The following is a 12,356-nucleotide window of genomic DNA, read 5'->3' on the forward strand; positions in this document are numbered from 1 at the left end:
ACTAATCCTTTGGCAAAAATATTATATATATATATATACACACACAAAAAATATACAAGGGAATATGTATCCAAAACTCACATGCATGTGTTTTTGGTGGTTTTACGTCTAGAGAAGGAAGTTACTCAAGAAAATATCTGCCGAATTCTAACCCTTGTTTTTGACTTTAACAGGATTATTGCAACAGTAGTGGACCAGTCATTTGCCACAATACACAAGAGATGAAACAGAACGCGTGTCTCCACAGAACATTCCAGATAGATATTGTAGCGTATGCAGTATACATTTATTGGCAGACAAATATTATTAGCAAGACAGCATGAATTTCTTGTTTGAAAACACATTTCAAATCTTACATTTGCAGGGATTTGTTACTGTAATTAATTGTTCTTGTCTTAGATCTCGAGCCTTGTATGTTGGCCTTTTGCAATGCAGTAAGATGGGTTTTGTCCCAAAATGGAGCTGTATTCTCTATATAGTGCACTACCTTTGGTCCTGGTAAAAAAATAAGGGCCCTATACAGGGATAGCGCGCTGGTAAAAAAAAATATCACTATATAGGGAATAGATTGCCATTTGGGATGTACATATTGGCCTCTTCAAGCGCAGTGTGATCCATCTCCAGCAGGGGGCAGGGTAGTTGAGTTCAGGGTCGACAGCGCTGAATGAAGCGGGGGTAGAGACACACGTCTCTGATGTGGTGCCTGTTCAGCAGCCAGGTTAGGAACCTCTCCAGGCCGAGCCCATAGCCACCATGGGGACAGGTACCATACTTCCTCTGGAAGACACAAATGTTGACATTATTAAGGAAAACACACTATCAAAAATGTCTAACAGATTCTCTTCTCATGAAACAGTTCCAGAAACACTAGGGTGTCTAACCTATGACCCCAGCAGCCATACTAAAAATCGCAATGAAGCAAAGCCCCCTTGTGTTTTATCGCTTAAATTAATAAGATCTACAGGTCTGATTCTCTCTTCCTGGCTGAGTACATACCTGGTCAGTGTACCAGTAGTAAGGTGTTGGGTCAATGCCTTCCCTCTTGTATCCCTCCAGCAGTTCCTCAGCATCCCAGATCCTCATAGACCCTCCAACTATCTCTCCAACGTTAGGCATCAGCACATCCACCTGGGGAGAGGAACAGCAGGGACAACAATGAGGATGTCTTTCAGGGCCCATATTCAAAAAGCCTCTCAGAGAAGGAGTCCTGATCTCGAATCAGCTCCCCCTGTCCATATTCTTATTCATTATTATCTAATAGGACAAAACTGATCTTGGATCAGAACCCAGAGACATGTTTGAATCAGGCCCTGGATAAGGTTCATGATGGTTTCTCTGAGATGTGGTTTTTCAGGTCATGGTTTCCGTGACGTAAGCTCTCTGCCGGTCAGGGACTCACCGACTCGGTGAGGCGTCGGTCCTCAGGACAGCGCTGCATGTAGAAGGACTTGATCTCAGCCGGGAAGCGGCACAGCAGGATGGTCTCACCGATGGCATCAGTCATCAGCCTCTCTGGGGCCTCTGGGATGTCCTGAAACCAAGGAGGGAGATGGTTTTATAACATCACAATAATAACAGGAGCTGGATGAAGAGAAGATCCACTGAACAATACACTGGTGGAGACACAACTAGCCACTTTAAACACTGAGCTACCTTATATAATGGCCATTCTCTTCCTACTCAGACTGTATCACTAGTAACTATGGACTCAAATATGCTGGTTCTCCATTGAAAGTGATATGTAGTCCAGGACGTGGCTACATCTGTCCTGGATACCAGCCTTAAAAATGTCTTCAAACAACCACAGATCGACACTGTCCAAATATTATTTCTGAGGGAGATAGTAATTAGGAGTGATTATAATTGACTGTGGTACTAGGGTAGCCTAGTAGTTAGAGCGTTGGACTAGTAACCGGAAGGTTGCGAGTTCAATCCCCCGAGCTGACAAGGTACAAATCTGTCGTTCTGCCCCTGAACAGGCAGTTAACCCACTGTTCCCAGGCCGTCATTGAAAATAAGAATGTGTTCTTAACTGACTTGCCTGGTTAAATAAAAAGGTAAAAAAAAAAAAAAACATTTATCAAATGTAATTTATTCATAGTCAAATGTACCTCTCCAAACTCATAGTAGGTCCCGTCATCCTTTTTGATGTTGTGCTCCTTCAGCCAGATGATGGCCTCAGAGTAGTTCATCCTCTTGAAGGGCCTCTTGGGGGGCTTGAAGTCCTGGGGAGGACGGAAAAAGACAGGCCACATTAGCACTGTGCTATCCTCATGTTTAGCCTTTCACCACCATACAAGGATTCTAAAAGATCAAGGAAACTTGAATCTCAAAAAGGAAACATTATTTCAACATAAACTTTTATAAGAATATATCCATCTCAGTGAACAAGACAGAGACAGACAGTTAGAGACAGAGAGAAAAAAGGGGTGTGAGAGAGAACTAAGAGCTGCCAATAAAACAGACGTACAGGGTTGACTTGGTAGAGTAGAGAAGCAGCAGGAGACTTCAGAACTCTGTCCACCACGTCACACACCAGATCCTCCAGCCTGCTCAGTAGGTCCTCATAGGTCATGAATGGGCACTCTGCCTCTATGTGAGTGTACCTACAGAGGGAGGGCACATAGTATAACTACATAACCCACGTTAACCGCTAAGGGATCGGTGTGTCCCCCACGAGACGGTTGAGCTAACGTAGGCTAATGTGATTAGCATGAGGTTGTCAGTAACAAACAAAAAATCCCAGGACATAGACCTGTCTGATATGGGCAGAAAACTTAAATTCTTGTTAATCTAACTGCACTGTCCAATTAACAGTAGCTATTACAGTGAAATAACACCATGCTATTGTTTGAGGAGAGTGGCACAGTTATTAACTTGAAAATGTATTAATAAACCAATTAGGCACAGTTGGGCAGTCTTGATACAACATTTTGAACAGAAATGCAATGGTTCATTGATCAGTAAAAAATATATATATATAAAAAAGTTACACTGCTGCCATCTAGTGGCCAAATTCTAAATTGCACCCGGGCTGGAATAACACATTATAGCCTTTCTCTTGCATTTTAAAGATGGTACAAATTTTTTTTCTTCTTCTTCTTTCCATTAACTTTTCAGATCTAATGTATTATATTTTCCTACATTAATTTAACATTTCCACAAACTTCAAAGTGTTTCCTTTCAAATGGTATGGAGAATATGCATATCCTTGCTTCAGGTCTTGAGCGACAGGCAGTTAGATTTGGGCATGTCATTTTAGGAGGAAATTGAGAAGGGTTTTATCCTTATTAATTAAAACACTAGAAAGTGTCTGTTGAAGAACAAGTCGTCAGTGAAACTAACCTGTATAAATATAAAGGGTTTCCGAAGGTCCTGTTCTGATATCAGAATGACTCCAATATGCATAACAGCAAAAGGAAAACAACAAATCCAGTACTCACTCAGACAGGTGCCTGCGAGTGCGGGACTGCTCTGCACGGTAGGACTGAGCGATACAGAAGGTGTCTCCCAGAGCAGGGATGCAGGTCTCCAGGTAGAGCTGAGAGGACTGGGTCAGGAACGCCTCCTCCCCAAAGTAGTTCAGGTTGAACAGGGTGGAACCTCCCTCCACCTGGGTCTGCACCAGAGTGGGTGGGGTGATCTTTGGGGGAACAAATTCAAAAATCAAAAGATTTAGACAAGAAGTGTAAACATACACTTGGAAACACTTATCTCTCTCACTAGCTTTAAGCACCAACTGTCAGAGCAGCTCACAGATTACTGCACCTGTACATAGCCCACCTATAATTTAGCCCAAACAACTACCTCTTTCCCTACTGTATTTAATTTATTTATTTTGCTCCTTTGCACCCTATTATTTTTATTTCTACTTTCCAAATTCTTCCATTCCAGTGTTTTACTTGCTATATTGTATTTACTTTGCCACCATGGCCTTTTTTTGCCTTTACCTCCCTTATCTCATCTCATTTGCTAACATCGTATATAGAATTGTTTATACTGTATTATTGACTTTGTTTTTTTACTCCATGTGTAACTCTGTGTCGTTGTATGTGTTGAACTGCTTTGCTTTATCTTGGCCAGGTCGCAATTGTAAATGAGAACTTGTTCTCAACTTGCCTACCTGGTTAAATAAAGGTGAAAAAAATACAAGGCTGAAAATATACAATTCAAGATTCAAAGCTTTTAACACTAACCACGTTTCCATCCACTTTGTGAATCAAGTCACATTAAATAAAAACACAACAGCTGTGATGGAAGCAGGTAGTTTCAGTGCAATTTTATAAATCCAACAGATAATTTGTTAGTTCGACATGGTGGGATCTTTTTGTGTCTGTAAAATTAAATTTTGTGAGAAACTGAAGTGGAAACGTCTTTATGCTGAAATACTGAGATTAAACATTAAAACATCAATAAACTGGAGTCCCGCAAATTATATGGTGTGTGATCCTCCCAGTAGGACTCGGGGAAACCATGCAGTTTATTAGGCTACAGAATAAATTATTTAGAAACGTCACAGGGTGGTGAAAGTGCAGTGATCTTGATGCTCCTTTCCAATAAATATCGAGGGTCTAATTCTGGTGACATGACGATCGATGCTTGACTGCCGTTTTGACAAATAAAACCATTCTCTCTCTTATCCATAATGTCATCATGTAGACTAGCCTTCCTGCACTGTATCTGCCAGCCATGGTCTAGAGCTCCCCTGACAAAACCATCGGAGGCCTCTGACAAAACCATCGGAGGCCTCTGACAAAACCATCGGTAGAGATGGAAACTTTTTATTCAGTACATGAAAAAGTACATTGTGTCATAACACACTGAATTATATCTGCAACAAGTCTGGTGGAAACACACCACTGGTGGGAAAATTAGCATATTTTATTTATGTTAATTACAGAACATTAGCATGAATATCTGTGGCCAATTGGATGGAATCCTAGCTGATGATGTCATCAACAAATACAATAAGCAAAGATGGAGATGAGGTGCTCCAATATATTGGCATCCTTGTCCTTTACAATGGAGTCCAATGGAGCAGAAAGGTCTTTCTATTCAAAACGGGTTGAATGGCTATTTTTACCCAGGAGGCACCTGCAACTTACCACAGATGAGATAAATTACACATTAAACAAAAATTATTGCACTCAACCAAATTACATTTTTAATGTTGAATATGTTAGTTCAGGTCATTTTTTTTTCCTTGAAGAGAAAAATCTTAATTTAAAATGTTTTTCTTGGTCCTGTGCAGTTTAAAAATCAATCAAATATGTGGAAACAATTATTTTTCAATTTATTTATTAGAAATTGTGAACTATACGCCCAATTTTTCAATTGTTAAAAAAGTTTAAAATATCCAATAAATGTCATTCCACTTCATGATTGTGTCCCACTTGTTGTTGATTCTTCACAAAAAAATACAGTTTTACATCTTTATGTTTGAAGCCTGAAATGTGGCAAAAGGTCGCAAAGTTCAAGGGGGCCGAATACTTTCGCAAGGCACTGTATATATAAATAAATAAAAAAAGACTAGCTTGCTGGCCTTACGGAGTCGATAGGAACATTAGTCCGAGCTATTTAGGAGGGATATCACACCTGGCACAAATTATTGTCTAGTTGTGTTTTTCATGCTGAGGGGTGCCCTATACCTGCGCCCAAAGGAGAGTAGTTCAAAGTCCGGGTACAGGGGGTGGCTTGGGTCAAGAGAATTTTGTGAGCCTTATGGAGGGCCCTGACCTTAAAGACCTCATCCAGGCCTGTCTGTTTGACTCCTAGTACCTTGGGGAGGGCCCTGACCTTAAAGATCTCATCCAGGCCTGTCTGTTTGACTCCTAGTACCTTGGGGAGGGCCCTGACCTTAAAGATCTCATCCAGGCCTGTCTGTTTGACTCCAAGTAACATGCTTGCTGTGGTAATAACCCTTCTCAACATATTGTTACCTCATAGTATCCGCGGGTGAAGAAGTGATCCCTGAAGCACTGTGTGACAGTGGAGCGGATCCGGAGGATCTTGGACACGTTCTCCCCACGGATCATCATGTGTCTGTTGTTGAGCTGAACGTCCACATCAGACTCCTCGTTCAGCAGGTTGTCAGCCCCTCCAGCCGGCGCCAGACCCACCAGCTCCCAGAAGTCACAGTGCAGCTCATGACCACCAGGGGCCTGGAGGAGGAGGAAGAGAGGGCATCCTTGTCAGTCATAGCTCTAATAATAAAATAACAAACCATCTAATTACAATTAAAAAGGGACAGTTTTCACAGAACCAGATTGGGCCTAGTCCTGGTCAAAAAAAAAAAAGAAGGTTTGAGTGAAAATATGACAGTTTAATCTGGGTAATTAAAGTAAGCAAGTGAAGAATCTGTACCTGCTTTCCCTCAGGTACTTGCTTCACTGTCCCATACAGAGCCACTGTGCTTTCAGTGGACAGCACCAGGGCATTGTAGCACTGACACTATAATGGAGACAAAAACAAAAATAGTTTTACAAATAAGAACAAATAAAAGAAAGCATATTATTCCATTTTGTAATAAAAAAAACAAATGTTAATTTAAGACAACAAAATATATATATTTTTTTTACCAATTTATTGTTGAGAACACACTGCAGGAAACCAGTTCCATCTCTCAGCACAATGAACAGCAGGTTCTTTCCTAGCAAGAGAACGACAATGTGTTCAGTCAACTTACCGGGTAAAATAGAAAATAGTGGATAATAAATCCACTATGAGCCATGAAGCCCCTCTCCTCTCATCCAGCCCCCCCCAGTTCGTTTTTGGGGGAATTTTCATTGTTGGACATAAACGGCTGGACAAAACACCCTGCATTACAATCCTGAGACTATACTGTCAAAAAACAACCTGCATGTTATCAGCTAGTTCCAGTGCTGTGGCATGCTGACATTAGACACACATTAACCAACGTTCTACAATCCTCACCTTGTTTTCTCATTCGGTGCACCCAACCAAACACCTTCACTCTCTCCCCTCGGAGAGGCTCCAGCTGATAGATTTTGACCTGTTGGGAAAAGGTTGATTACATTTCTATATTTCAACACAATGGAAGATAAACATGTGATTCTTATTTCCAAACATTTATTTGTATTTGTTTAAATCCCTTTTAAACAACACAAAACATAGTAAGATGAGTTAGACAGGATACGGACTAAGGAGAATATAGTGGATCTGACCGTTTTGGGCTTTGGAAGGCTGGAGTCATTCTCAATGGTGACTTTCTTAGCTTCTTCTAGGTTCTTCTCTCGTCTCTCAGAATCCTCTGCCTTTAAATCAAAGTTGAAAATAACTTACATAAATAGCAGCTCACATGGGCTACTGCTGCCTGTGAATGTTTTACCGATAGCCACAACAGTTTATGGCCAAATACAAGACTGTGTGAATAATTGTAATAGTGGCATCCCAAAAGGCATCCTATTCCCTACGTAGAGCACTACTTTTGACCAGAAGTATATGAAATAGGGTTCCTATATAAGGAATAGAGTTCCATTTGGGATAAACGTGCCCCAGACTATTTCCCCACACTGACACCTCTCCCACGTACCTCCTTTTTGTCTTTGGAGTCGCTCTTCATCTGCTCTCTAGCAAATAACTTGATCACATTTTTCATCTGCGTCTTGGAGATCACTGCCCAACGCTGGAGTAATAGGGGAGATGAAATCAGAACAGGGAAACCAAATGACTTATTTTTTCAAATGCTTTTCAAATGCTTCTAACTGTGTATTGTAAAGTGGCTGTTCCACTGATGTCAGAAGGTGAATTCACCAATTTGTAAGTCGCTCTGGATAAGAGCGTCTGCTAAATGACTTAAATGTAAATGTAATGTAATGTAATGTAACTGTGTACCTCTCCTTCCTTCTGAGAGTCCACATAGATGGTTGGGAATGGTTCCTTTCCAGCAAATGTCAAAGCCTTTGAAATCAAATAGTTGTTGTTAGAGCAATGCACTTAAATGTGTTTGAGTCAAAGATACGTAGACACATCCGTTATGTTGGATGGAGTCATAATTAAACACAAAAACATGGTACACAACACTGATTCCTCTTACTCTCAATGAGGTCTTGAAAGGTTTCCTCTCTGTTCCGTCACCATCCTGGTCATTTCCTTCTTTGTCAGACACATACAACTCACCTGGAAGAAGTGGGAACACTCGGGTGGGTATAATTTGTGGAACTTTCCAACAATAATCTGTTCCAAAAACTTACAAGGACACCAACAAACAACGTTGTATAGCGGCAGAATAAGATACCGGATATGGAGTGGGCTACTTCAATACATTTTCACTCATCACGTTTATTCTGAAAAATGTCTGTCCTCACTCTGGTTGCCTATGGACAAACATTAAGAATAATCTACGTGGTGAGTTAATGCCTATTCGGCAGCTAGTTTACAAGGTGAATTGATAGTGCTACTTTGTATGAGTTGTTTCTTAGCGTCCTTGTTATTTACGAAGTTTTTGGAACAGATTCCTGTTGGAAAGTTCCACTAATTATTCCCGGAACACTCAAAACTTGATTCTGAATGTATGTTAGTTCAGCGAACTAAAGCATGACAGTGATTATGCTAGCTAGGCAAGATGCTCGTTTGCTAGATAACAGGAGCGTGACACAGACATTTTACCACATGTTTGGGTACAGGGAAAAACAAAAGCAGAGTTCACACCGATGCGTAGTAATTTAGCTAGCTTGTTTTAGCTAACTAGACAGTCAAGATCAGCTTGAGCTATGCAATGATGTATATACATCACTTGTGCTATGAAAGCTAGCTAGCAACACCTGTCTGATGCAACACATCGCATGCTTTCAACATTGCTACAAGGACTGTAAATTAGCTAGACATGTTATCAACTTACCCACTGAGAGTTCGCCTGTGGTTTTCGTTAACTCCTCTGCCATACCCGCGTACAAATTGTATCAAATGTGTATATTTTAACGGATTTACTAGCGAGCTAATAATAATACGAAAATGAATTGGCCCTCGTTGGGGTTTGTGCGCATGCTTACGGTGAATACAATTTCCGGATAGTTCGTGAATGGTGACTGGTTGCAGTAAACTTAACGTGGATTCGTTCCCGTTAATTTAAGTTCCACCCTGAAATGACGAAAGTACCATTAAGTTGTGGTTTATGGATGGAGAGATGTGGCTAGATATGATTCGTGCTTATTTCATAGTTAATTCAACCCATTGCATCATGTAAAGAGCTCGCAAGTTAAGCATTTCACTGTACTGTTTAACACACCCTGTGCATGTGACAATTACAAAAGGTAAACGTTGCTTCCATTTTTAATCAATACAAAATTAAATAACCAATCTTCCAATGGAAAATTGCCTCCGTGGCTGTGAATAATAAATTAATCTCATAATTCATCCGGACTCGATGAATACAACAACACTGGATCACGTTGAGAAGTTCACATTTTAAGTATGGGTCTCGTTCATTTACAAGTCTTCAGTCGTGTGATCAGTGGGCTGTGGCTCAACTTTACCCCTGTGCAGTTTCTCATACAACTGTATCACAAAAAGAAGAGTAGAGAAGATGCATCAGATCAAGTATATATTTCATATCAGAGTTTTTTTGTAAACCACCAGAAATAAACACAGAATTTCAGTCAAATACATGTTCCCCTTATCGAGCCAACTGTTATCATGAATAAAACATTAAAACTGCATACATTAAGTACTTACAGTGACCCAAATGGGTAAATGTAGTATTCCATACACTACAACAAGGCAAAATAATAATGTTTCCATGTAGATGGTGTTTTCAAAGAGCATGGAGTATGTCAGGGGCATTTCATCTTTGTACTGAAAATTTGGAAAAAGTCAACCAACGTTTTAATGCATTAGCAAGTGCTTACAGAGTTTTCATAAATGTATCAGTTCAAAAGGCAGTCACACATCTGAGCCATCTTTTTTTGCAGGTGCATGGAAACAGAAAGATGAGAAAAAACCCTGCATACTGTTCTGTCCTAGTATCACTGTTCTGTTTAGTATCACTGTTCTGTTTAGTATCACTGTTCTGTTTAGTATCACTGTTCTGTTTAGTATCACTGTTCTGTTTAGTATCACTGTTCTGTTTAGTATCACTGTTCTGTTTAGTATCACTGTTCTGTTTAGTATCACTGTTCTGTTTAGTATCACTGTTCTGTTTAGTATCACTGTTCTGTTTAGTATCACTGTTCTGTTTAGTATCACTGCTCTGTCCTAGTATCACTGTTCTGTTTAGTATCACTGTTCTGTTTAGTATCACTGTTCTGTTTAGTATCACTGTTCTGTTTAGTATCACTGTTCTGTTTAGTATCACTGTTCTGTTTAGTATCACTGTTCTGTTTAGTATCACTGTTCTGTTTAGTATCACTGTTCTGTTTAGTATCACTGTTCTGTTTAGTATCACTGTTCTGTTTAGTATCACTGTTCTGTTTAGTATCACTGTTCTGTTTAGTATCACTGTTCTGTCTAATATCACTGCTCTGTCCTAGTATCACTGCTCTGTTTAGTATCACTGTTCTGTTTAGTATCACTGTTCTGTTTAGTATCACTGTTCTGTTTAGTATCACTGCTCTGTCCTAGTATCACTGTTCTGTTTAGTATCACTGTTCTGTTTAGTATCACTGTTCTGTTTAGTATCACTGTTCTGTTTAGTATCACTGTTCTGTTTAGTATCACTGTTCTGTCTAATATCACTGCTCTGTCCTAGTATCACTGCTCTGTTTAGTATCACTGTTCTGTTTAGTATCACTGTTCTGTTTAGTATCACTGTTCTGTTTAGTATCACTGTTCTGTTTAGTATCACTGTTCTGTTTAGTATCACTGTTCTGTTTAGTATCACTGTTCTGTTTAGTATCACTGTTCTGTTTAGTATCACTGTTCTGTTTAGTATCACTGTTCTGTTTAGTATCACTGTTCTGTCCTAGTATCACTGTTCTGTTTAGTATCACTGTTCTGTTTAGTATCACTGTTCTGTTTAGTATCACTGTTCTGTTTAGTATCACTGTTCTGTTTAGTATCACTGTTCTGTTTAGTATCACTGTTCTGTTTAGTATCACTGTTCTGTTTAGTATCACTGTTCTGTCTAATATCACTGTTCTGTTTAGTATCACTGTTCTGTTTAGTATCACTGCTCTGTCTAATATCACTGTTCTGTTTAGTATCACTGCTCTGTCTAATATCACTGTTCTGTTTATTATCACTGTTCTGTTTAGTATCACTGTTCTGTTTAGTATCACTGTTCTGTTTAGTATCACTGTTCTGTTTAGGATCACTGTTCTGTTTAGTATCACTGCTCTGTCTAATATCACTGCTCTGTCTAATATCACTGCTCTGTTTAGTATCACTGCTCTGTCCTAGTATCACTGCTCTGTCTAATATCACTGCTCTGTCTAATATCACTGCTCTGTCTAATATCACTGTTCTGTTTAGTATCACTGTTCTGTTTAGTATCACTGCTCTGTCTAATATCACTGCTCTGTCTAATATCACTGCTCTGTCCTAGTATCACTGCTCTGTTTAGTATCACTGTTCTGTTTAGTATCACTGTTCTGTTTAGTATCACTGTTCTGTTTAGTATCACTGTTCTGTTTAGTATCACTGTTCTGTTTAGTATCACTGTTCTGTTTAGTATCACTGCTCTGGTTAGTATCACTGTTATGTTTAGTATCACTGTTCTGTTTAGTATCACTGTTCTGTTTAGTATCACTGTTCTGTTTAGTATCACTGTTCTGTTTAGTATCACTGTTCTGTTTAGTATCACTGCTCTGGTTAGTATCACTGCTCTGGTTAGTATCACTGCTCTGGTTAGTATCACTGCTCTGGTTAGTATCACTGCTAGTATCGCTGCTCTGGCTAGTATCACTGCTAGTATCGCTGCTCTGGCTAGTATCACTGCTCTGGCTAGTATCACTGCTAGTATCCCTGCTCTGGCTAGTATCACTGCTCTGGCTAGATTCACTGCTAGTATCGATGCTCTGGCTGGAATCACTGCTAGTATCGCTGCTCTGGCTAGTACCACTGCTAGTATCGCTGCTCTGGTTAGTATCACTGCTCTGGCTAGAATCACTGCTAATATCACTGCTAGTACCACTGCTAGTATCGCTGCTCTGGCTAGATTCACTGCTCTGGCTAGTATCACTGCTAGTATCACTGCTCTGGCTAGAATCACTGCTCTGGCTAGTATCACTGCTAGTACCACTGCTAGTATCACTGCTCTGGCAAGTATCACTGCTAGTACCACTGCTCTGGCTAGAATCACTGCTCTGGCTAGTATCACTGCTAGTATCATTGCTCTGGCTAGAATCACTGCTCTGGCTAGTATCACTGCTAGTACCACTGCTAGTATCGCTGCTAGTATC

At 40.0% G+C, this 12,356-nt stretch overlaps 1 protein-coding gene across 2 annotated transcripts; it reads right to left on the reverse strand.

Annotated features, from left to right (window-relative positions):
• Positions 1 to 260: 260 nt before the first annotated feature.
• Positions 261 to 9,040, reverse strand: LOC135518420 (asparagine--tRNA ligase, cytoplasmic-like). 2 transcript variants are annotated; one of them, XM_064943592.1, is made up of 15 exons: positions 8,861 to 9,040; positions 8,057 to 8,157; positions 7,855 to 7,920; positions 7,553 to 7,645; positions 7,185 to 7,274; positions 6,934 to 7,012; positions 6,579 to 6,649; positions 6,364 to 6,450; positions 5,940 to 6,161; positions 3,444 to 3,643; positions 2,471 to 2,606; positions 2,112 to 2,225; positions 1,400 to 1,531; positions 997 to 1,128; positions 261 to 777 (listed from the first exon to the last, which is right to left on the reverse strand). In XM_064943592.1, the coding sequence occupies exons 1-15, from the start codon at positions 8,901 to 8,903 to the stop codon at positions 646 to 648; spliced, it is 1,698 nt and encodes a 565-aa protein (XP_064799664.1). In that variant the 5' UTR covers positions 8,904 to 9,040; the 3' UTR covers positions 261 to 645. The 2 variants fall into 2 exon arrangements, with proteins under 2 accessions (XP_064799664.1, XP_064799665.1); XM_064943593.1 differs by having other exon boundaries at positions 8,057 to 8,139; positions 8,861 to 9,039.
• Positions 9,041 to 12,356: the final 3,316 nt, after the last annotated feature.

Source organism: Oncorhynchus masou, chromosome 28, assembly GCF_036934945.1.
Source record: "Oncorhynchus masou masou isolate Uvic2021 chromosome 28, UVic_Omas_1.1, whole genome shotgun sequence".
NCBI classification, from domain to species: domain Eukaryota; kingdom Metazoa; phylum Chordata; class Actinopteri; order Salmoniformes; family Salmonidae; genus Oncorhynchus; species Oncorhynchus masou.

Excerpts from the sequence above, each read along its gene's own strand:
- LOC135518420 (XM_064943592.1), bottom strand. The coding sequence starts at position 8,903 with ATGGCAGAGGAGTTAACGAAAACCACAGGCGAACTCTCAGTGG. Across the intron at positions 7,921-8,056 it reads CTTTCAAGACCTCATTGAGA|GCTTTGACATTTGCTGGAAA; the intron begins GTAAGAGGAATC and ends TTGATTTCAAAG. Across the intron at positions 2,226-2,470 it reads TACTCTACCAAGTCAACCCT|GACTTCAAGCCCCCCAAGAG; the intron begins GTACGTCTGTTT and ends CGTCCTCCCCAG.